At 34.8% G+C, this 26,504-nt stretch overlaps 1 protein-coding gene across 6 annotated transcripts; it reads left to right on the forward strand.

Moving 5' to 3' along the window:
- The first annotated feature begins 1,449 nt into the window (after nt 1–1,449).
- LOC136042664 (zinc finger protein 676-like) lies at nt 1,450–26,154 on the forward strand. 6 transcript variants are annotated; one of them, XM_065727640.1, is made up of 5 exons: nt 1,513–1,558; nt 13,489–13,637; nt 15,836–16,061; nt 19,765–19,893; nt 24,168–26,154. In XM_065727640.1, exons 3-5 carry the CDS (start codon nt 16,019–16,021, stop codon nt 25,190–25,192), a joined length of 1,197 nt encoding a protein of 398 aa, XP_065583712.1. In that variant the 5' UTR covers nt 1,513–1,558; nt 13,489–13,637; nt 15,836–16,018; the 3' UTR covers nt 25,193–26,154. The 6 variants fall into 6 exon arrangements, with proteins under 6 accessions (XP_065583702.1, XP_065583707.1, XP_065583712.1 ...); XM_065727651.1 differs by having other exon boundaries at nt 15,951–16,061; XM_065727630.1 differs by lacking the exon at nt 13,489–13,637 and having other exon boundaries at nt 1,450–1,558; nt 15,951–16,061.
- The last annotated feature ends 350 nt before the right edge of the window (nt 26,155–26,504 follow it).

The raw sequence follows: 26,504 nt of genomic DNA on the forward strand, positions 1-26,504 counted from the left end.
CAAATGCCTTGCGTAGTTTCATCTGAACATGCTGAACCAGGACTGGTTTGAAATCTCTTTTCGAAGCAGCATAAGGTAATCCCAAATAGGTGACTCTTGGCGACGACTGAAAAATAACACCATTGCCGCAATCGAGAGTCGCCTTGGCATTATCCTATTTGTCCTTTTGTCCTTTTGAAAACCTGCTTTCATATAATTTTTTTGTTTAATTGAAACTCCCCTCCAACTTTCCCCTTAACACCCTTAGCGTCATGAGTTGCAGTAACTGTAGTGGTAGTATTTATAGCATACACATAATGCCTTTTGGTTCGTTCAAAATCAAGCTCAACTTACCCTTTAAGGTCTAACTTAATAATGTAAGTTACTCTTGTGATATTCCTTATCCATCTTTTGAAAATCCACATGCTTATAGTTTGTTTGATTTAGTTCAACATCTGTTAAAAAAAAATCCCTAAAAGCTTCACCCCCAAAGACATATATACTGGATTTTTTAACAATGCTGAACAAAATAGCTCTCTTAAAATTTTGATCGGATGTGTTTTGGGGAATAATTAGTTTGAAGGGGGGAGGGTGAAGGGTTGCTCTTCATTCACTCTAACTCTTAAAAAGGGCACTAGAACCTCTGACTTCCAATCAAATAAGCCCCCTCCGATCCGAACTTTATACGACCAAGCGTTCAATTAAACCTTATATGGCCCGGGGCATAACTTATAACTCTTGCCACTGGGCTGTGAGGGGTTTTGTCCACCCTGAGAATTTTGTTGTAGGTTCTTTGGACTATTGTGAGAAAAATGTCTATCTCACAATTTCGATCAGATGTGTTTGGGGGAAAGTCACTTCTGTATGTTAAAAATGAACTTGAACTATACATTTGCAATCAAATGATCCTCCTATAAAGACCACACGGCCAATCCTTCCATAAAAACTTTATATGCCACTGGGACATTACTTAAAACCTTTGCCTCCAGACTCTGGGGGGTTGTTTCAACCATAAAGGCATTGTTTTGTGATTGTTGGACTGTTTTTGGAACAAATGGCTACCTCAAAATTTCTGGAGGGGGAGAGGGTTTGGTAGCTGCCCTCCGATTACTTTAACTCTTAAAAAGGGCATTGGAGCGTCTCATTATCAATCTAATGAGCCCCCTTCGAAGTTTATACGACGTCCCTTCCTAAAATGAACTTTTATGCCCTCGGTTCATTGCTTACAACCCTTACCCTGATGGTTGTGGGGGGGGCTAGCTCATCACCAAAGACATAATTTCCGGAGCTTTCAACTACGTTGAAAATTGGCTATTTAAAAATCTTGATTGGATGTGTTAAGGGGAATGATGGAAGTGAGGGGGAACTGGTTGTACTTCAATCACTTTTGACTACTAAATAGGGCACTAGCTCTGTCAAGTTCTAATCGAACGAGCCCCTTTTGAAGTTTTGGCGACAACTCTACGAAGTGCCCTAGTCTAAAAAATGGTGTTTTCAAAAACATTGACAGAATTTCTGGCAACACTGACTGTACTCATAATTAAACAACAACAAAAAAAAAAGAAAAAAAGAAATATAGGTATCAGGCTTTTATCATTGAATATCAACATCAAAGTGCTTAAAGATATAAAATTAATCATAAATTAATAAAATATTTTGCTAAATACTTTATTCTAATTTAGAAGTCACTAAACTAGAATTTTGCCTTTTCTTTTGTTTATTGATTTAAAGGTTAATAGGTAGGTATATTTAGCCATTTTCCTTTTCTCTTGTGACTTCTAGTGTGGAATTTCTTTTTCCAGATTTTTCTGTAGTGCTTAGGAAGCTGTCAAAACTATCTGACCCCCCTGATTCAGGAGAAAGAGTTTCATCTGCTGTTTTTAATGGTGAAAGACAATGTTATAAGAGTCTGATTGACAAAAACTGGGCAGCCTGGTTGGCTCTGTCCTCTACTGAGTGTAATTATGAAAGGAATTGTGCTGTTAAGAAATTAAATTATAGGCTACCAAAAGGACTCAATATTGGTAGGATAATTTAATGGTGCAAACTGCTTTAAGATAAAAAATCAAGCAGTGCTGAACAAGGTTCTAGAGATAGGGATGCTAGATTTGGTAGATGATAGCCTACAATGTTAACTTTTCCCTGTGAAAAAGATTTCTCTGTCCAAAGTTCATAGGGGTTGCAGATAAACCCCTCCAAGGGTTACATGCCTGAGAGGCTAGTCTTCTTTGATAAGGGTATTTTCACAATAGAGACTTTTATTTACAAGAGTACATCTACTCTTTGGTCAACAGACATCTAACAAGATGAATATTGATGATTTTATCATTACTCTGTCACTTGACCTCCCTAAATTTATTTCTGTTTTGGGAATAGAAAAAAAGGTCAAGACATACCTATATGCCCCATGTCATGATTTGCAACCACTGCCAACCATGGCAACACTGCTAAAGCATGTTACAGTAAACCTAGATGTGCCACCAGCCATCTAACATTATCTTGTCCTATTAATAGAGAAAATCATGCACTTTTCATTCAAGTGCACTGATTGTCTTGCCAACCATCATGCTAAAGACAGAGAATGTCCTGTAACAAAGAATTATTAAAAAGGTTATTGTTAAGGCAGTACAAGAAAGATTCACCTTTGGTGCTGCAGAAAATTGGCCCTATTCAGATATCCATAAATCAAGCATACAACTGAAAGACTTGGCTCTAGTTCTTATGAAGAATTTCATCCCCTTGCAACCCCCTGAAAACCCTACTCTAACCCCAATCTTGTCAACACAACCGAGAGTCTTAGAACCCCCTAATTAAGAAAGTAATTGATGAAATCTTAACAGTTATAATTCCTGAAATGATCTGTTCATTTTCATTCTCAAAATTTAAACAAAGTGAAGATTTGGTCTCAGGTTGTTAAGAAAAGATGTTTCAGGATCTTAGCACCTCACATGCATCATCTAATAAAACATTTATAGATTCAACCCCAAATCATTCTATTACTGAGGATGACTTGGAATCTATTGATCCTGTCCCAATCTCAAACTCAACTTCAAAATCAATATTAGAAATCACAAAAAAGGCCTCCTCAACAAAAATTAATTTCTCAAAAGATATGCAAGTGCACTTTCAACTATTGTGAAACAAAGAGCAGCTGAAAACACATGGAAACAACCCATAGTATCAAAGAAAGTTATCTGTTTAAAATGAAAATAGTTCAGTTTAGCACAACAAGTTTACCCATTGATTGTTTGGTTGAAATGAAATATTTTTGGATGTTAAATCTCCAGAAATTGTTTATATCCAAGAATCTCATTTTTCCCCTGTTGAAAATTTAATTTAAAAAAATACACAATACATACATACATGGTTAATTAGTCCATGTTGTCTTTTGTTAGTTTGAATTTTTTATTCTTTGCTGTTTATGGTTTTTGTTTATTTATAATACTCTGTACTTTGTGTTTGTTATACTATTACAGGTAATAAAGTTCATTCATTCATTCATAGAAAAGGTACTGTCCTAAATCTGTCTTTTCAAGAAGGCGGAGGCCTTTTAACACTTGCAAGAAATGATTTGATTAGCTCTGTTGTTAACATATGATGTCATTAATATTGAGCAATTTAATCTTCACCATCCTCTGAGAGATTTAACCCAACCTAGAGACCCTCAATCATTGTTGCTATTGGATTCAATTTCCATCATTCATAATTCCCACATGCTAATTACATCTAAGAATTTAGGAACTTTTGTGCATTCCTTCAATGGTAAATATTCAACCATTGACCTTTGTTTGCTGGTAGCAGACTATCTTTTTATAGAAAGGTGTCCAGGTTCCCTGATAATCTTGGCAGTCAGCACTATCCAATTATTATAGCACTGTCTAAAAGACTAGTTCTCTTTAAATTCAATATTGCATCTAGATGGATTTTCAATGAGGATAATTGGAAGCCATGGGCAGTTAAAGTGGGAAGCATGGTCCGTGACATCAATAATGGTATTGATGATTTAAATGACAATATCACTAAAAGCATGATTGATGCTCAATATATATTTTTTTGAACTAAAAGCAAAATTAGTAAAAAATAGAAAAAAAATATACATTTTTGGAATAATAAATTCAAATCACTAAAACAAAATAAGTGTAATACCAGAAAGATATGGCTTTCAGATAAAAGGAACCTATGTAAACAAATTGAAATGAGAAAGGCTGAAGCCAGTTTTGGGAACATATCCTAGCTGAAAAAAGCAGCTTGAGAAGATACTTGTGAAAACCAATTTAGTCAGTCAGCTCCTACTGAAACCCTTAGGAAAAATTTCAAAATATTTGTAGGATATCAGCACAAAGAGCAGTCTATTCAAGGGATTAAATCTAGTGATTGTTCACTTAAGTTCAAGCCATATGAGGTGGCAGAGACATTGAATAGTCATTTTGCAGGTCAATCTTCAAATAATTGTACATATAATAACTTCCTGTTTATGGAAGCTCGGTTTCACCCAGGGTCTTTCCCAAATCTTGATAAAGATTTGGATATGGATGAGTTAATGTGGAGCAGTGCTCTTTGATAGATTCATTCAAAACTAGAGTTGGATCAGAAAGTTCCTCTGCTAAATTGGTTTCATTAGTGTTCCTCACAGAGGAATTTTGAGTCCTCTTCTTTTCAAAATAGTGATTAATGATATTATTTTGGCTGATATGCCCTCAATGAAATTTGCCTTATATGCAGATGACTTATTCCTTTTACCAAAGGCCCTTCTCCTAAAACTTGTCAACCCAAGCTCCAGGGAGCAATTGACAAACTATCAATATGGGTCAATAAAAAACATTGTTTTTTTCTATCCCAAAAACTACTGGCATGGTTTTTTTCTAGGAAAAGTGATCATAGGCAAGATTATCCCTCAATCACCTGACTGTATAACCAGTACATTCATTTTGATAGGAATGTGAAGTTTCATGGTGTTTGGCTTGATAATAAGTTATATTGTGATGTTCATATTTCTTATCTGATAGATGCACTTGAAAATGGCTTAATTATATATGTGCTGTTGCTTGGCAAAAATGGGGTGCTTGCCAAGATGGACTTCAAAAACTATTTATGTCCATAATATATGGAACGATTGAATATTCTCTTCCTTTGTATTAGTCAACTTCAAAAAAATTATTTCTGAATTAGAATCAATAGCACACCATGGCCTAAGACTAATCACAGACCCACTAAAAAGTAGACCCATTGCAGCACTGTTCAATGAGGTTAATGTTCAATTTGGTGTTTGCAGCACTGTTCAATCTGTTCTTTAAAAGAAAGGTTTTTGAAACCTTCCTCCAATTACTTTATGATAGTTAATGTCAACCAAAAGCACCATTTTCAAGGAGTGTCTCACAAATCGCACATTTTCATGTGAAAATTGGAAGCCATATAGTAGTCCAGCCATTGTCAAGTTGACTTCCTTGCTGGATGGTATTGGTGTTCCTGGAAACGTAATCTTTTTTTTTGTCAGAATCATATTTCCTCCAATACTTCTAATAAGAAATTAAATAAAAAAACAAGTTTCTTGAACTGAAAGAAAGGAGCAACATTAAAACTTAAAACGAACAGAAATTACCCTGTATATGAAAGGGGCTGTTTGTTCCTCAACGCCCCTTTCTTTATGCTAAAGTTTGACTCTTTCTCTCAAACCTACTTTTTAAAATGGTAAAAAACTTTCGTGTAAAGAGCGGGTTTTGATTTTGGCTCTTCACACATGTATAATTAGAACAAAATTTACATATTAATGTATTTTTTGGCTAAATGGCTTTCTCATGGTTTTGATCAGATAATTTTGAGAAAAAAAGGAGCATGGGAGTAGGCGTAGTTACCCCCCAATTTTTTGGTTATTTAAAAAGGCAACTAGAACTGTTAATTTTTTATAAACGTTTTTATTAGTAAAAATATACGTAACTTACATAACAAACTTCTGTATTCATATGTTTTTATTACTTATATGAGGGGGTTCACCCCCTCATCAATACCTCACTATTTACACTAAAGCTTAAATTTGGTCCCAATTCTTTAAGAATGACCCCTGTTTCACAAAGGACATAGAATAAATAGCTGAAATTAATAAAATTACTTTAGTGTAAAGAGTTAGGCATTAGGAGGAGGTGAACCCCTTGTATTTGTAATAATTTCTTTTCATTTTAATTTTTAATGATGCTCATTACTTTCAGTTGAAAAAACTTTTCTTATTTATTTTTTCATTGTTTTTTCAAAAAATGGAAAAAATTCCTGTGCTCCCTTCATGGAAATTTTCTTCCTCCATGGAAAGTTCCCCCCACATAACTTCCTCCCCTCAACCCCCCCCCCAACAAAAAACCTGAAAGCTTCTGTACACTTCCCAATAACCATTACTATGTGTAAACACTGGTCAAAGTTTGTAACTTGCAGCCCCTCCCATGGGGACTGTGGGGGAGTAAGTCATCCCCAAAGACATAGTTATTAGGTTTTTTGACTAGGCTGAATAAAATGGCTATCTCGGAATTTTGTTCCAGTGACGTTGGGAAAAAATAAGCATGGGAGGGGGCCTAGGTGCCCTTCAATTTTTTGGTCACTCAAAAAGGGCACTAAAACTCTTAATTTCAGTCAGAATGAGCCCTCTTGCGACATTCTAGGACTACTGGGTCAATACAATCACCCCTGGAAAAACAACAACAAACAAATACACACATCTGTGATCTGTCTTGTGGCAAAAAACATAAAATTCCACATTTTTGTAGATACGAGCTTGAAACTTCTACTATAAGGTTCTCTGATATGCTGAATCTGATGGTGTGATTTTTCGTTATGATTTTATGACTTTTAAGGGGTGTCTCCCCCTATTTTCTAAAATAAGGCAAATTTTCTCAGCCTCGTAACTTTTGATGGGTAAATCTAAACTTGATGAAAGTTGCATATTTAAGATCAAAATTAAAATGCAATTCTTTTGGTGTAACTATTGTTATAAATATTCCGTTTTTTAGAGTTTTGGTTACTATTGAGCTGGGTTGCTCCTTACTACTGTTTATTACCACGAACTGTTTGATTACCATAAACTGTTTGACATAGATAATGCCATAGATATAAATATCCCTGGTGTGGATTGCCCTGAGAATAAGATGAACTCCTAAATCCTTTGTCAACTAACATCAGTTAAAATGGCTGAATTTTGTAATTGGAAAAAGATATTTGCTGATGGATCAGTCTCAAAAGATGGAAAGGCATCCATTGGCATTTTTTCTGAATAGAATGGTTGACCAGTTGGGATTAGAGTTTCAAATGAAACTTCTATTTTCCATGCGGAATGCCTTGCTCGCCAAAAAGATCTTGGTACTGTGCTAGAAGCTGGATCAGGTGCTTTTGTTATCTTCTCTTATTCTAAAAGTGTTCTTTCTGATCTGAAAAAGAGCCAAGGAAAAATTATTACTATCATTGTTCATCTACAGGAAAAGATTCAGAAAATAATGTCTTCTCTTGCTCTCCAACTGAAAATGATCTGGGTTCCTTCTCATATAATGATTAAGGGAAACAAAATTGCTGATAGTATTGCAAAACAGGCTATTCACCACCCAATTACTTGGAAGGTTGCTCTCACTGTAAATGAATCCTCGAAGTTAATAACCTCTGCTGCAAATTTTCTTTGATCTAATAAAACCTGTATTGCAGCTACTAATAAATATGTTTTGTCTTTTGCCAGGCATTGTATCCCATATGACCTTATCCATCCAAATAGGAAAATTGCAAACTCCATTTCCCGTCTGAGAACTTTGGCATGCAATGACAATATCACATCAAGCATTATATCATCTTACAGATAGCAAGTCATGCCCTTTTTATAGGTGCGTAAATATTGATGAGACAATTGATCACATCCTCTCAGAATACCCTTATTTCACAATTGAGAGAAGTATTCTAATCAGAAAAAAATGAGTCATTTGGCCTGAAGACATCCACCCCTCTTGTTTTAGGTTTTACTCATGTTAGTAAAGATAAAGAGGGAGTCTTTGTGTCTTCAACAAATATTTTCAACTGGCTGTAGTTTTATTGGTATTATTTGGTTGGTTGATTTTTACCAGTTATAGAGGGCAGTGAGAAGAGAAGATGATTTGATTTGTGTTATATTTTTATTATAACACATCTTTTTGATAATTTTCTTTGAATCTTTGATAATTGTTTTAATTTTTGTTTTGTGATGCAGAAGGCAAAAGCTGACTTTCAGACCATGACAGAAAGCCGTGGTCTACTCTGATGATGGAGACACCGTATTTTCAGAGCCTGTACCAGTTATAAGCAGGGCATTCCAGGGAAACATCCTTGGACCCACTCTCTTCTCTGTATATATCTATATATATAAAAATAAGTTGTCTGTCTGTGGATCAGGTGACGTCATGTTTCTGTGTCGACTGACGTCATGAAGTTAGTTGTCGTCATTTTTGCTATGACGGTGACGTCATTAAAGATATTTAAGACATATATGTTCACGTAGAAATCTATTAATGTTTAAGTTTAAAATGACTGATGAACTTACAATGGCAAAAGCCGATGAAGATGCTCAAAGAGTCTATGCCAAAAAACTTGCTGCTGATAGAGAAAGTCAGAAAAGAAAGCATGCTGAGGAATCAAAAGAACAGCAAGGAAATAGGCTCGAGGCTAAAGAACGCAAAACCGCGCAGTTAGATGAAGATCCACCTGGACAGCGAGAGTCAAAACATATCAAAACTGAAAATGATAGCGATGATGATTGGGTTTGGGATTTTGACTTGGATAAGGTCATCAATGCCTACCAGATTTTAGTTAAAAAAACAAAGGTTCGGCGATATGTATTTCATAGTGAAGCTGAAAAATAAAGAAGAAAAAGAAAACTGAAAAAAGAAAAAAATGTAAAAAACTAAAAAATACTAAAAAGAAAAAACACTCAAAGAGAAATTACAGACCGGGACACAAATGACGACCGGGACAGAGGGAATATAAATAACGACCGGGACACTCAAAGAGAAATTACAGACTGGGATACCGGGACACAAATGACAACCGGGACACAGGGAATATAAATGACGACCAGGACATAGGTATTTAAGAATATCGTTCAAAGACAAATTTTTAATTGTAAGAAGACCGTTGAAAGAGAAATTTCTAATTGTAAAATGACTGAAGAACCTACAATGGCAACGGTACCACCATCGAAGTAGATAGCCAGTGGGTTTACGGCCAACCTACCATCTTCAAAGATACCACGATAGGAAGATTCTACACCGTTCACCCCAATCAACATGAATGCTTCTTTCTACGCCTGCTTTTGGTGAATGTACCTGGTCCGACATCCTTTGAGTATTTGAGAACTGTAAACGGTACTATACATGACACTTACCGTAGTGCATGCCAAGCTCTGAATTTATTGGAGAATGACCAACACTGGGATAACTGCATCAATGACGCGTGCGAAACGACATGTGTAGAATTGGATCGTGAACAAAGTTACAGTACGAGTGATCTATTGTCGTATGTACAAAATAACATTTCCAAGTTAACGTCGGAACAAAAAGACATTTATGATACGATAGACTCAATTTCAGGACGTATACAACTACCTGCTGATTTCTGTAATTTAGTGACGTCCAAAAATGAATTGATTGAAAAAGTATTTCCGAATATTCTAAAAAATTATAAAAATAATAAATGGCTAAGTGAAAGTGCGATTCTCGCACCCAAAAATATAGACGTCCACGAAATCAACAATATTGTTTTGACCAAGATTCGAGACCAGGCAGTCCTTTGCAAGTCAGTCGACACAGTTTTGGAACAAAATGAAGCGGTTAATTATCCATCTGAATTTTTAAATTCCATAGATCTTTCAGGGTTTCCACCACACGTGCTACAACTAAAAATAGGCGTACCAATAATACTTTTAAGAAATATCAACCCACCAAAGCTTTGCAATGGCATGCGACTTGCTGTAAAAAAAACAATGGAAAACCTAATAGTGGCCACAATCTTGACAGGGCCTTTTGAGGGTGAGGCTGTTCTTATTCCTCGCATTCCCATGATTCCAACGGATCTGCCTTTTCAATTTAAAAGATTGCAATTCCCAATTCGATTAGCATTTGCAATCACCATTAACAAAGCTCAAGGTCAGTCATTAGAAAAATGTGGTATAGATCTTAATACTGATTGTTTTTCCCATGGACAATTGTACGTTGCATGTTCGAGGGTCGGTAAACCTGACAATCTATTTATATGCAGCGACAATTGGACAGCGAAGAATGTTGTATATTCGCAAGTTTTACGCAGTTAATTTGTATTGTATCTATCTATCTATCTATCTATATAAAAACGAGTTGTGTGTATGCATGTTTGTTTGTAAAAAGAGCGTTTGCATATGACGTCATTATTAGTGCATAAGGCTTTGTATATGCACAGACAATGGGAAAGCCAAGAATGTTGTATATTCGCAATTTTTACGTAGTTTAACTCCTGCAGACGAAATGAATGCTTCCCTGAAAAATTCTAATTTATGGGCACACGTAAAAATGTTAAAATTAACTACAAATATGCGTGTCCGATTGCAAAACGATGACTCTGGTCAAACATTTTCAGATCAATTGCTGGCAATTGGAAACGGAAAGCTCCCAGTAATGGGAAAGCCAAAAATGTTGTATATTCGCAATTTTTACGTAGTTTGAAACACATATATAAATCTATCTATATTCACAGGTGGGACACAGGGACACAACTACAATGGCGCGTAACTAATAAAAATCTAGGTAGTGGTATTGCAATGCCACCTAAAAAAAGTTTTGACAATGTCACACAAAAGTGTGACAATGACAAGGTTAATCATTTTAGGCTTGAAAATCCTTTTTAAAGGAGCACTAATTTGGTTCTAATGCCTAGGCCTCTAGTTATCGAGTGTTTCAGAGCACACTAATTTGTTTCCAACTCATCTCTGCCTTCAGAATGGAAGAAATCTATTTTTGATTGAAAACACCTACTGTGCTTTATATTTGCAAAGGTACTACCATGGTTGAAAGTCCTGCTTAAATCATTAGACTTTTATTTTTCAAACCAAAGATCAGAAGAAAGCATGTTAGACTTAAGACAAAATAAAAATAAAATAAGTGTTTGTTTTTGGTTACAGTGGAGTATGTTTTCTTCTGAACCGAATAGTCTGCTATAATAACTAGGCATGGGAGAGTATGAAAATTTTTTCTTGATTCTGATTCTAAGTTTGCTTCAACCTGAATGTCTTGATTCCCAAATCTGATTACAGAAATACTTATGTTTCTTTATAGTATTGGTAACAATTACGAGATTCTAATACAACAGTTGATTGTCAGTCGTTTGCTTCTTCAAAAAGGTATTTTAGAAAATATCTTTGCAGTTCCGTTAAAAAGATAGATAAAAACCTTCACCCCCTTACATTTTCCAAAATTTTAGCCTCTACTCCCAGGCATATATGAAGAAATTCAAAGGTGACCCAACGGTTTCATATTTGTTTTTTTTTTGGGGGGGGGGGGGGGTGTGGAGGGGATAGAAAAAACTAATCTTATTTGCTAATTAAAATAATAAGTGCCCATGAATTCAAGAAAATTCAGGATTTTAGGAGAAGGAGAGCAAGGCAACTCTCACGTGCGTATATGGCCCACATTTCAGGCATTAAACTAATTGCAAAAAAAAAATATACTGACCAATAAAGGTGACCCCAAATAAAAGGCCTTTACTTTTGGTGTTAATTTTTTCAGTAAGTTTATTGTCTGGTGAAATTGTATTTGGCTGTCTTTAAATTCTGTTTCTATTTTGTATTTAATAACTTTAATTGAGTCTAGGTATAAGTTAAAATACCAGATTCCCCCCTCCCCTCAAAATGAAGAGTTTCTAGGATAGTTTATCGAGTTGTGTCTAGAATAGGCCTATGATAAAATTTTGCTTCAGAAATAATCTATTAGGGATGCATTTCCTTGTCGGCTTCATATTCTAATTATTGTGGATGTCCATTCAGTTCAAATAAACAATATATACAGATCATTCAATGCCAAAATTGCAACAAAAGAAGTAATATGGAGTAATAGTAATAAAAAACACGTCAAAAAGTAAGTGTTCAAGCAATAGCAACCATCTTATTGTTCATTTTAATTGCCCCGTAATGAAGTGGCTAATTAATCAGTACTGCTGCATACGAATTTGGTTTGGCTATCCAGTCTTAGAGAGTATGATTGATAGGTTTTCTTAAAAAAAATACTTTTCTTCAAAAAGCTGAAAATTATAATATGGAATTGTTTTAAGAATTGGGAAAATTTGCTCAGTTTCTTAATCCGTTCTGGTCCTTTGGAAAATCAGGATTGTCACAATCCTTTATTCTGATTCATCATTCCATCATTCATTACAATAAATTATTACTTCATTTCATTAATGTAACTTCTGTTTATTCGATTTTATGAGTGGTTTCTATTTTAACTACATCTCACCCCCTTAATGCGTTGATACGAGGCAGCATATAGCTTTAGGCTGCACACAAAAGTTTCCTTGTTTTGTTTGTTGGCATTATTTTTTTGTACTTATTTCTTATCTACAGTTAGTTCAAACTTTCAATTAAAAAAAAAAAAAAAAAAAAAAAAAAAAGACTACAAGACCAAACTCAGTGAACTTTTGTCTGTAGCCTAAGGTTGTATTCAGGTATCAGGGAGGGGGCTGTGAAGCTGCAAATATAGGAGTAAGGTTGATGGGCATAATACAGACTCTAGCTATGATCCTGAAAATTTCTTTCGTCTTAGGTATTATTTCCCAAGACAGCAAAAAGCGCACCATCTAAAATTTTACCATATCTTATGTAAGCATCAGCGCTCCAAAAAAAAAAACGGAGGAAGATTTGCTAGATGTTTTTATGAGAAATTGCCTTTTGGGTACCCAACTGACTGACCCTTTTTCAAACAGTAGGCTGTACGAAAAATGTGGCTCAATCTCGCTCTCTGAAACTATAATGAGAGATGGCTAGAGTACGCCCCGCAGATGAAGAATGATATTGCCAAAGATTGTCCTATTCAGCCAACCTTCCATGACTAAACGGGAAGTAGGTCGTCCTCGCTTGGGGTGGGAGGATGTCGTAAGGAAAATGGGAACTTCTTGGGAGGTTTTAACTAGGGGGATTTTGAATACATTGCGATGGAGGAGGTGCGTGCGTATCTGTGTTGGCCTCAGGTGCCTTTGTACTGCAGTAAGCTGTTAGTAGTATTATTAGTAGTTATGTAATTATTGTAGAATTGAGACTAGTCCAGTTTGACGAGCCAATAAAAGGGCTTATTGTTGGACCTATAGCCTCAGCTCTAGCCCAATCATTTCAGCCTACCTCGAAACCACCATTTTACTGGCGCAGAAGCCTTAAGTGGTAAAATAATGCTAAATTACCTTTATATCAGTGCGGGTGGAGCTCTCTAAAAGCCGGGAACTTGACATATGTTCGTTCATTTGACCCAGATTTGCATACACATTCAAGTTATATTATTCTAGCCCATCTGCAAGTCCTCAAACAGGACAAATAATTCCGTTTGATGTTACTGCATTCTAAACATGAATGCAACTACTTAGGACTGCTGGTAAAATTGGTTTTACTGCTGCATTGGTAATGGTATGCTGATGCAACCATATTTTGGACAATGGTATGCTTTATAGTAATTTAGTTTGAAATGGGTGCTATATATTTTGTCAAGTATTGTTGGATTAGACAGTGTTTCATGTTTTCAAAAGTAATAGATGTTAAAATTGGGCCAGGTCAGTAGACATAAAGAGGGTATAGGAGGCTACTAAGGAGTATGTACTGCTTTTCTTCTTTCCTTTTTGTGGCTTGTTGCATATGGTTGGTTAAATGTATATAAAAAAATGTCTTTGAAGCAATTATAAACCCTAGCTGTTTTCTGTCTGATACATGTAGTATCAGAATCTAATTTTATGTCAATTCAGCTTGATGCTAGATGTGCTGTCCAAAAAAGCTGTACTTTACAAAAGATGTGCTGTACGAAAAAAGATAATATTCTTGCTTGCCCTTTTATTCCTTTGTTCTTCTTTACTCACTGTAATTTGCACTTGTAAAAGCTCAGAATGATTGGCTGTGTCTGCTAATAATAATCCCAAATCATTTCTTCATAACCAATCCTTTGTTTACTATCCCCTCTGCTAGACCAAACTTCTTCCAAATACAGAATGATAGAATAAGCAGTCGGTTGCTATGCAAATTAGAAAATCTTCTGTATGTGTTACATTTTAAAAATTAATCACTTACTGTATTCATTATGGTGTCTGAATTTTTGCAAGTATAGAGGATTTTCAGTGCTTTTTTTTAGGTCGAGGGACTATTTATTATGTTATGAATTTTTTGTGAGCATTTAGCAAATTGAAAGACATCAAAGGAATATTCTATTTGTAATAAATTTAATATAAAGAGATTATTATTGTTATTATTATACTTATTTTTCTGCTGCAATGCTACAATAGATTTTGAGTACGGTATCTTATTAAAATTCTTCCTGATTTTTGCTTCTTGAACCTTAACATTTTAGATGAGCTGATGATTAACAGCACAAATTTATATAATGACAAAGAGCACAAGGTTAACCACTAAAAACTCTTAAATAGCAAACCTGGTCTGAAGCTGCCATGTTAATTTACAATAAGAAGCTGCAAAATCAACTTCAAAAATCCAAAGTAGCAAGTCTTTTTCGAGATGATAAGATTTTTTTTTTTAGCAAATCGAAATTTTTATGTCCAAAAATAGTCTTAAATGTTACAAACAGGCGAGTTAAAAAGAAAAGCAATCCAAACGGACACTGAAACTTAACAGAAGAGACATTCCAGCACATGAGTGTTCAATATGTTAATGGTGACGGATCAAAAAAGTACTAAGACTGGCTTGGCTGTATAACAGTAGATTCTTGTACGTGCAATAGCCTTCTATCAGTCAGAAATTAACATACAAATGAGAAGATAATATTTAGTACTATAATTGTTTTGACTTTTATTATTATATTGTTTTATTTTATTGTATATTGTTTGTATATTTGTATATTGTATATTTCATATGTTTTTTTGTATAATATAATTGTTTTATTTTATTATTATATTATAATTGACTTTTTTTTTATAATAAACTGTATTTCAATTATTACATGTATATATATATATATATATATATATATATATATATATATATATATATATATATATATATATATATATATATATTATATATATAGGGTGCTCAAATCATTCCCCATTTGATTCAGTGTTCTCCCACTGCCTTTCAGGTGCTCCTTGTGTAAATGGGGATAGAAAACAATCCCGATTAACTCCTGATTTAGTACAAAACCAGCTACCAACCTCACTTCCTAACTTAACGGCAGCAGTGCTATTCTCATACATAGCACTAATCACTTTAATGTATTTGTCTAGTATACCATACAAGGATAAGGCCTTCTCTGAAGATCTTCAATCAGCTGAATCAAGTGCATGCTCATAATCTATAAAACTGAGGACTAAAGGTTTTTGATCATTCAGGAATAGTAACTATTGTTTCCACTAATCTTAATAACAAAAGCTTGTTTGGAAAAAAACTTGTGAGAATTTTGTATAAATACTCTAAACCCTCCAAAAATTGTATCGAATAGAAATAAAAATTGCACTTTTGAAATCACCACAGCTCAAAACTGCATACAGGTGAATTAAAGTCCCATGCCTTGAGGAACAAGAGAAATCACTTTTTTCCCTTGGGAAGCAGTGGTGTGTCCCTTTTCTTTTGTCCTTTACTAGAGGCTATTTTATTGAGTTTAACTAAAAAAAAAAATGATTGTACATTTTATTTTAGGTTTACCCGGTGTGTAGGACATGTTGAATTTTAGGATTAGAGCACTAGAAGAATTTTGTGTTAAGGTGTGTCAATGTTATAGCAGAGCAGATTCATTGAATAGGCAATTTTACAGTTAGCTGTTGTTGCTGTCCGTTCTTGGGGAAACAATCTATCCAACTTGTTTTTAAAACATCAGAACTGATGGCAACTCCACCTGATTTCATGGCTATTGTGGTCAAGAAGGGTAAGTTCAGCTGGCTATATAATCTTTGATATTTTCAGTGTGTTTTCTTTTTTTCTTTAGATATTGGTGCTAACTCTTATTCGTTGCAATTTATCAATGCATTGTTATAATAATTAAATTATAATTTTTTTTTGAAATTCAATTCATAATAAACCCAGTTTTGTGCAGAGTGGTTAGATACAATTTATTTATTTATTTATTTTCTTTATTTCCCTCAAAAAATGAGGAGTACGCTACAATATAATATAAAGAAAAGACAAATGATAACACTTACAATCAAACAATCAAACACTTGAAAAGAGAAGAAAAAAAAGATACAAAAACACTTGCTAAATAGTTTAGCCTATAAATCATCAAGAGCCAGAACTGTTACTAAAAAACGGAAATAAATTGTGGCCTAAAAGGTTAATTTTCCCCTTATTTTCAAATGTTTTATATTTTTTCTTTATACAGACTACAGGATCCTTCACTTTAAGCTTTAAAACAATCTCAGTGTTACTAAAAGAATGGGGGAAACCAAGTAAAAATTTACAAAATTAGAATAAGAAACTTTATTGGGCGAAAGATCAGAAGGTCTGAAATTACGGAAGAGGAGGGACGGGAACAATACGTGAGGCAAAGCAACAGCGCTATACATACGACCAAGGACGTCCCGACGGTAAAGACCCCGAAAACGAATTAAAAGACCAAATGCCTTGTGTAGTTTCATCTGAACATGCTGAACCAGAACTGGTTTAAAATCTCTTTTCGAAGCAGTATAAGGTAATCCCAAACAAGTGACTATTGGCGTCGACTGAAAAATAACATCATTGCCGCAATCGAGAGTCGCCCTGACATTATCCTCTAAACAATTTACAACAAAAATTGACATTTTTCAAAACTGATAGAAAGGCCCAAACCTTTTAAACAATTAATTAAAGTATTAAAATTAGAAACAAGACTAGACTTGGACCGGCTTGGAAGGATAATGTCATCAGCATATGCAATGTAAGACAGATTTCGAGATAATGAAACAAAAGAGCAGGAAAGAGAATTAAGGGCAGTAGCTAAACATGAATTGAATATCTAAGGAGAAATAATACCTCCTTGTCTTATTCCTCTACCCACTTGAATTAATTTGGACTGAGATGAAGACGAACTCGGACAAATACGGATCTGTAATCCAGAATACCAAGAGCGAAGGACTCGAATGACAGCTAGGGGCAATCCAGCATGGATTAAAGCGAGCAGTGCAGATGCATGAGAAATGTTATCAAAGGCCCCTTTGATATCAATCAAGAGGGCGTATAGGGGTTGACCAGATATTCTCACTTCTTCAATAACTTTGCTGAAAGATGCATGGGCGTGGTCACATCCCAAACCTCTCTTGAAACCAACTTGATTAGAACCAGCGTCAAGAATTTCAAGAAGATCCTTCAAACACAACTCAAACACTTTCCCAATCATAGAACCCCCGGTAATTGGCCTCCAGGAACTACAAGATGACAAGTCTTTTTTCCCGCTCTTAGGAATAGGCGTAACTATGCCAATATAGAATGGCGATGGTACTAAACCAGTAATAAGTAAAAGGTTGGAAAATGCCAGTAGAGTAATAAGAAAAGAAGAAGGAACAAGTTTAAGGTGATTAGCAAATACGCCATCATGATCCTTAGCCGACTGCGCCTTTAACGTTTTGATTGCTCTACGTAACATATCCTCAGAAATTCTGTAATCAGTTAAAAATTCTTCAACCTTTCATCTAATTGCATCACAACACTGTTAAAATCGTGCGAAGTCGACAACAGAAAAATAATTTTCCCACTCTTTTAGCGATGGTGTGGAATTAGTATTAGGCATGTTAGTCCGCCTATTGCCTCGGAGAACATTCCAAAGGAGATTCTTGTCCATGTCGTTATCAATGTTTGAAGAAGCTTCTTCTATGACCAGGTTATTATGACGACGGAGCTCCGCTTGGAATTCGGCCTTTCTCTTTTTCATTAGCAAAAAAGCTGGATGCGAGTCTCTAGGCTTACCAAGCGCCCGCCATTCCCAATACGCATGTTTTGCCGCCTTATTAGAATTTACCAAAGAAGGATTGAGGCTCCAAAAAGGCTTCTGCGCGCCCAATCTTATCCTATTAGTAGGTAAAACTGCTGCAGCACCATACTTTAAGCAATGGATTAATTCAAAATAAAGACAATTAATAATCAAAGAGGGATTACTGTCCATTGAATCCAAACTATCAGGAATAAAAACTTTATCAATTAAAGTCCCAACTTTTTCTTGGTAAAGCGGTTTAAAGTTTGGATTCCAATCAACCCGATCAAAAAATTTAGGAAGCTTATTACCAGATAAACGAGCTGGGGAAGGACGAGAAGCCAAAGGGGGTAAAAGGAACTGAAGCGGCATGTGGTCACTAACGGGGAAATCTTCGATTACAATAACCACAGGCAAAGGATCACTTGGGTTAGAAGAGAAAACATGATCAATATTTGTTGTACTACCACTCCAATGAATATAAGCAAAATCCTGGGTCTTCGGTAAAACAGAAAAATTAGGAAGACAAGGTGATAAAATTGTACCCCTTTCATTTGCTATGTTTGGATCACAGTTAAAATCACCTAAAATATAAGTACGCAAATTTGACTGTAAACTAGAGACAAAACGACTAAGATTAAAACAGCATTGAGCAAACGCATCAAAAGAAATATCATCATGGTAATCAGTCGGAAAATAACAATTAATTAAAACTACGTTTGAAAAACTACAAGCTAAAAAATTTGTATCAATTGCTAGAATAGTTGCATTAAGAGACTTGGGTAAAATAGTAGCTAAACCACCGGAGGGACGCCCACCAGTCGGTGTAGCGGGAACAGCAAAAATATCATGCTGAGTAGACAAACTAGAAAGCAGATTCAACGAATGACCAAGGAGGTGGTGTTCATGAAGACATAATAACAATGATTTTTCATTCAAAAAACTATGAAGTACAGGTAATTTCCATAACAAACCATTTGAATTAAAGGACGTAACATGAAGTATTACATTCATTTACAAAACTTAGTCCGCTTTTTGTGATTAAAAAAATGATAATATTGCAATAAAATACAGTTTTTGACAAAAATGTGCATATTCCTATGTAAGATGATCTAATACGTATCTTTTGCACCATAATTTGGCTAATGGTATTTGAACGATATTCAACCATGGCTTTTAGGAAAAACCCATTTTCAGGACTACGATGCAAGATTCGCTAATTTTATTGTCACTATAAAATTAAAATGGAATTGTCACTTGTGGAACCGTTTTAATCTAGTTACCAATATTTAGTCTTTTAATTTGTTGACTCTTTTGTATACGTTTAAAATATTTTTTATTAAGTGTGTATATGAAGGTGGGAGGGATGAAATATATGGAAAAAAGCATTTTAGTTCACTATCTAAATTATTTTCCGAGAGGGTAGGTCACCTCTGCGTGGACTTAAGGAACCTGCAGTTGAGGCATTGCTTAAAGAGCACCATTTGGGCCTAATTTTTAGATGCTAGGAATTGTTATGTTTTATTCTGTAATTTCTCTTTACAGAGTTTTTCACTGAAACATTTTAAGCCCCACCCCCACTCTGTGTGTAGCTGTACTTCCTTTTTTGGCTGATAATATTTTTCTATTGGTTTAAGGAAGGATGAAGAATACTCTTTCAGATTCTTTCATATTTCAACTATTTCAGAAGTCGAAGACACATTGCCAAGTGGTTCTAATCTTGTCTTTGGAGCTTCTAGTCCAGAATTTGATGCCAATCTTGTTCGGTGTGACTTATCTGCTTGTAACGAAGGATTGTCAAATTTGAACAAAGAAGGTACTTATAAATAGGTTTTTCTTATGGTTTGTATAATTTATTATGGGGGAGCTTGAATTTGTATTTGTACACACAATGTAACTGTGTACCAACATCAGATCTCATACACATATGCTGCTGTACTTTTCTTAATAGACATATATTACGTCCATGTTTTCCCCTTATTGCACACAATGAACAGTTCGTGGTAAAAAATAAACACAGTTAGTAAAGAGCAACCCTTGCAATATTAATCAGAATTCTAAAAGAATAGAACTTTGATATCAACATCAAGAGATTCTACTTTCATGGTTATTCTACCTATTTATATTGTTTTAAACTGGGATTGTCTATCAGAAGCTACTAGCTTAAGGAAATTAGCATAATTTTCGAAAAATTGGCGGTATGCTCCCTCAAAAAAGAGGGACAGGCGATTCTTGATCTGCTTGATGGGTATTCAGCGTAGTCGGCTCATTTGTGCTTCCTTATTTGTGTACAGTAGCCAATGGCGGGTTAAGGCTTAAACGGACCCTCGGCAACATTATAATTCCGGGTCTATTTTTCAGTCATGGCTCGTACTTTGCGTTTGGTAGTTTCGTTTTAAAGCATACAATGTGTAGTTCTATTGAATTATCGGATTCCAGGAAAAAATTAGAAATCAGATAATATGCATGTGCAAAATCAAACAAACATAATTTATTAAAACACGCCAAAATAAACATAGTTTATTGAAACAAACAATAATACCAAAACAAATGCCCCATATTGATTAGTTATATTGACTTTTTCTCTTTTAATTCTGCAATAACTTAATTCTTTAATTCTTATAACTACAGCTACTAATAACAACTTACCACCGCAACATCAAGCCGCCTGACGCTAACACAGCTACGTACGCTTCTCTTACACCACAATCTGTCAAAGCATTCCTGTTTACACCCTCCCAGGAAGTTCCCATTTCACTTAAATCTTTTCTTCTAATATTTTCCCAATCGAACTGTGGACGACCTGCGTTCCGTTTTGGCCATAAATGGTTGACCGACAAGGAAAATCTTTTCCAATCTGTCTTCTTTCATTCCCAGAACGTCCGCTAACCATCTCAGCCTTTTTCTCGTTATAGCCCTAGAAAGCGGGTTTCAACCACCCGCTAGAAAGCGGGTCAGTCAGTTGGGTACCCAAAACAATCCATAGGCGATTTCTTTGGAAAACGTCTAGAAAATATTCCTCCATTTGTCGGAGCGCCCATGCTGCATAACCATACTGCTTCCAATATTCTTTTCTTGGTTCGCAGAGTTATCTTCCTAATCTTGCTAATTTCAAGGTAAGTGAAGTTGTTCACTTGATCGATCTTTCTGTTACCCAACTTTACTTCTTCGTCTTCAATTACTCCTAGCCTCATCGACTTAGTTTTCTGAACACTAATTTTTCCAACCTATTCTAGCACCCTGAAATCACAAAATTTTGTTGGCCTATTGTGGATATTAATTGTTTTATTTTCTTGCCATTACTGAGAATGATCTTCAACCGCTCGTATTGCTTATTAAAAGGGTTAAATAGATCCTTGGAATTATTTTTAAGTTAGGGAATGTTGCAATAATATGATTTTCCTAAAGAATTGACCACATGGATACATGCAATATAATATTTTCTTGACTTGTTTTAAATTGTAATACTTTATTTTACGGTTCTGCTAGGGTTAAATCTTTTTCACAACCTTTTAGAAGTTTTTCCGCTAGGAAGGACACCGTGAATCCATCCTAGCCAATACGAGCAACCGATCACTACTACATGAACTAGCCCCTCCCAATAGTTGAACTCGGCTAAAAAAATAAGATTCTACCCCTAAAGTACGAACTAATCCTTACGCCAACTCTTTTGTGCCTTTCTTCTCATAGATTTTCAATGCTGAGCCGTAGTGTGTGATTTTGTTTAAATGTAAGAATTTATAAAAAACTGACTATAGTACCAATGCTGCAGTTTGCATATTTCTTCTTGAGTTGCCGCAAAAATGGATCGAACTTGGATAAATATTCCAAAGTACGTATAGGCTATAATGGTCATTATTTTCACTAAAAAAAAACACATCATTATTACCATGAAACGCTGGCCTATGAAGAAATAAATTTGATTGTTGCTACCGGACGTTTAAGTACTTCCCTTCAGTATTTGTTTTCATTAATATTTTTTTCCAGTTTAGTGTCAATGCGTCCGGTAATCTATGATTTTGGTATAAAAATAAAAATGGAGTTAGTTTGATCACTGGAATTTTTATGGTCTGACAATTGTTTATGTAAATTCATCCAGTCCTTCTTCCCTTTTGTTATTAGGGTCGTTTGCTTGGAAAACAATTTACAGGCGTAAAAGGACAATAAGTTGTTGGTTTCAGTGTAAAACAGCCAATCTCTTTTAACTCTTCCCCCGCTATTAATTGTTCTGAAGAAGAAGGTAATAGTCAATTTTTTTGTGATTTGTTTTGACCCTTCCTTGTATTGAATAGAAGATGGTTGCGAAGATCCATTTATTGATTTTGGCAGATTTCTTATATCATACACTCGCATGGTGTCTGTTTAGGATTGTGGCCATAAAGCTGTTGGGGTAAGTGGCTATTCGAATTAAAATGGAATCCCATGGCTAATTGTAGGAAAAGCCAAGACAGATAGTCCGATTGAGTGAGAGACAAATCTGGCATTAACACCCCTTGTTTGGATTATGTAAAAATAATGTTAGTTCATTAGTTAATAGATAAGTTTATCTATTATCCGTCCATGTGTCATTCCTAGGGCAGAAGAACTTAGGGAGATAGTCAAAGAGCTAAGATAGTCATAGAATACGTGACTATCTTAGCCCTTCAAATGCAAAATAATTATGAATGTCACGTTTTTCTGTTAAACTAACATGAGTTATAAAAATCAAAAATCTAATTTTTGGACAAGTGCCTAGGTTGCCCAGGTCTTAGTCCATTCCTGACAGCAGCATGTAGTTGCACAGCAACTCTTATGAAGGAGATCAGTTGATCTCTTTGTGGGGGAGAGATACTGAAGCCTTTGCAAGAATTTTGCCTAAAAACAAGATGCCCCCCCAAGAATCGTCTTTAGAAACGTAAAAAGTATGGCACTAAAACTCACTTTTTGATTGTCCAGATCCCTTCTCCTGCTTAAAAAGGAAAAGAAACTAAAGGCTGAAAATTAAGCGATACTTTCTAAAGCCTTTTTGAAGATGATTATTACTTGAATAATTGTTATACAAAAATCAAGCTTGAATGCAAAGAGCAAGCGTTAAGGAGCGACAGACCCTTCTCCACATTTAAGAGACCCTGGTCTGTTGTAAAAAAACCAAGATTGCCATACAAAAACCAAACTTGAATGTAAGAGGCAGGGATGATGGGGCAACAGATCCTTCTTCACATTTAAGAGAGCCCTGGTCTGTTGTAAAAAACAAGGATTGTCATATAAAAATTAAACTTGAATGCAATGAGCAGGCGTGAAGGGGCGATAGACCCTTCCCTACAATTAAGAGAGATCCGAATCAGACAATTTGTTGTAAACAACTGTAATTAGGCATCAACTTTTGTCAAGAAAATCAAAACTGTAAAAGAACTGTGTTTTTATTGCATTGTATTCAATAGTAGAATCTGATTTCTATGCAGATTCAATTTTGCAAACTTCTTTAATTTTGAATTTACACATCTGCACTTGAAATTTTTTCATTATTTTAGATTAAAATTATCTGTTTGACAATTGTAAAGACTCTGATGACAATTGTACGTTAAAATTCAGCGTGTCTGAGAACCCTCAAATATAGGTTATAAGCTAGTGTTTAAAAATATGAAATTTTTTCTAAGGAGAATAATCACGAATGCCTGTTTATTGTTCTTTTTTATTCCCAGAGATGCCCGTAAACTTTCAGAATAGGACTAATTTGAACAGATATTTATGTTGCTAGTGCCTTTTTAGTAGCTAAATTGAGTATGTCATGATAAAATACTGCTTTCTTGCAATTCGTTTTTTAAAATAGTACTTTTGGCCCATTAAGCCTGGTTTATAGAAAGGTGGGATTTTATATGATTATCTTATTGGGTTTTGTATAATTATATATTTATCATTTGTTCCCAAAAATTATAAAGTCCATAAAATTCACCAATATTATTCAGGCCATATTCATAGTAAAACCAATTTTATAGGATATTGCATAGTTATGCGCCTGCAATTTTTCTCTGACCTTGTGCGCACGTCTTAAAATTTTTCTTATATAATATCTATAGAAAGGTAGATTCAAATATATTTATATTATTTTAGTTGAGACAACCGTATCACAACTGGGGAAAAATTTGTCTTCCGAGCAAGAAGAAACATCTTCGACAGCTGATTTTGCCTCTGTATACATAAAACAAGAAATAGACTCGGACTGTTTATCTGTGTGGCCAAGAAACAGTTATTCATCTGTCGAAAACCAACAAGAAAATTGTTTGGATGAAAAACCATTTATTCCTCAAGAGGAAGAGAACTTTCCCTTATTGGATCACTTATTACCCAACGCATCAGTCGACGGAAATCTGTTATTCAATGTGGAACCATCATTTTCCGAACAGAACCATGGATTCATCAGCTGGTCAGACGACGGAGGGGCATGTACACCTGACCAGACTCAAAATAAATCACCTGGGACGGGTGAAAAACCTTATAAATGTGAAGTTTGCAAGAGAGAGTTTACCTATCAGTCTATTTATAAGAATCATATGAAAATTCACAGCGGTGAGAGACCCTATAGTTGTAAAGTATGCCAGAAAGCTTTTTCTAACCTTTATAACTTAGGGCAGCATACACGAATCCATATTGGAGAAAAAGAATATCATTGCAAAATATGTAACAGAGGATTTAATGTAAAGTGCAATTTATCTTACCACATGAGAATTCATTCCGGAGAAAAACCGTATCAATGTGAAATATGTAAAAAGTCATTCCCTGTTAGTTCAGGCTTATCTAGGCATAAAGTAGTACATACCGGTGAAAAACCTTTCAAGTGTACAATATGTAATATGGCTTTTTCGCAAAAGTATGTTTTGTCGAACCACATGAAAAAGCATGATGGTGAGAAACTCCTTGAGTGTGATATATGTCTAAAAAAGTTAAGAACTAGCTTGTCAGAGCATAAAAAAATTCACACGGGCGAAAAACCATATAAATGTACAATATGTAACAAAGTGTTTTGTCAAAAAGGTTCTTTGTATAAGCATATGGTCGCTCACAAACAAGAAACTGCATCTGTTGCTAGCCCTAAGCAAGAAGAGACAGATAAACTGCCCAGGCCTTCGTCCATGTAGTTCTTTCTCCGTTGTTTTTTTTTTTTAAATTAAGTCTAATTTGTGGATATTTGAATTAAATTTGGTTTCAAAGTTAAGAACAATTGGGAGTTGATTGGAGAAGGCATTTTTCCTTTTTTGTAGTTGTTTTTCCGCTAGGCTGCTCTGTAGATAGTATTTTCTTTGTATTAGTAACATCGATTTAGTTAAATCCTCCTGTGAAAAATCATTTGAAATAGCCTTGCAGGTCCTTCCTCTGAACAAAATTTGGGACTAATGTAGCTACTTTTGTCAATTTCAAATATGCCTTTTCCCTATCTGTTTGAATGTGGGCAACAGTCTGGTGTAATTTATGCAGAGATTAAACATAAAAGAAATATAGTCCCAAGTTGCCTGCAAACCCAAAAAGTGCATATCTTACCTATTAAAACGAGTAACAATTGTATATATGTATGTATATATAAATATATTCCTTGAAATTGGCTCGATATTTTTTTTTGAAAATTGGCATACTAACATTTTTTGTGAAAAAACGATCTAGATAGGTCACGATTTAGGGAAAAATTTGTTTTCCCTTCCCAGAGCCCTAAATATGTTATTATTAAATTTTTATCTAACTGAAATTAGAGACAAAAAAAAACAAAAAAAACTGTCAAATAAGGTTTGACAGTTGGACAAGGGTAAGTGAATATCAATCATGTTGTTACAATTCTTAAACACTCTGACTTTGGTTAAGTTTGCATTGAATTTGATCTGCTATTTTTTTATCAAATTTGTATGCAGCTATCGATTAATTAATTAGTCGCCATACAGAACCGCTGAAATTTGTAGGTTGACATAACAGTTCAAAGGAATTTTGGAAGTGAACGTTGCAAGAGATTCACTAAAAATATTGTTATTTTGGACTTGTGAAGTAAGTTGTAAGTGTTATTTGGACTTGTGAAGTATTTTTTGTGAAGTAAGCTGTTTTTCCTTTTTATATCTCGAGAGCACCAATTGACGATTTGACAAGGCAAAAAATAAAATGAATGCCAGCATCATTAAATCTAGAAAACTATGAATTTTTGTGGGGGGGGGGGGTATGCTAGACACCCTTTTCATGGCTAAAATTTGCACCAGACAGAGCTTGGTCCTCTTGTACTCTTCTTTGACCTAAAAAGAACCTAGGCAAAATATAGGCAAAGATTCCTTATTCCCATTCTGAGTACCTTCAATGGACTCCCTATCAAGCTCTAAAAAAAAACTATAATGCTACATGACTTTTTGTTGCTATAATAGTCTAAAATAGTGGTTAAGTCTACTATGTAACAGTCTCAATGAAACGTAAAATGTA

Source organism: Artemia franciscana, chromosome 2 (assembly GCF_032884065.1).
Source record: "Artemia franciscana chromosome 2, ASM3288406v1, whole genome shotgun sequence".
Lineage (NCBI taxonomy): Eukaryota > Metazoa > Arthropoda > Branchiopoda > Anostraca > Artemiidae > Artemia > Artemia franciscana.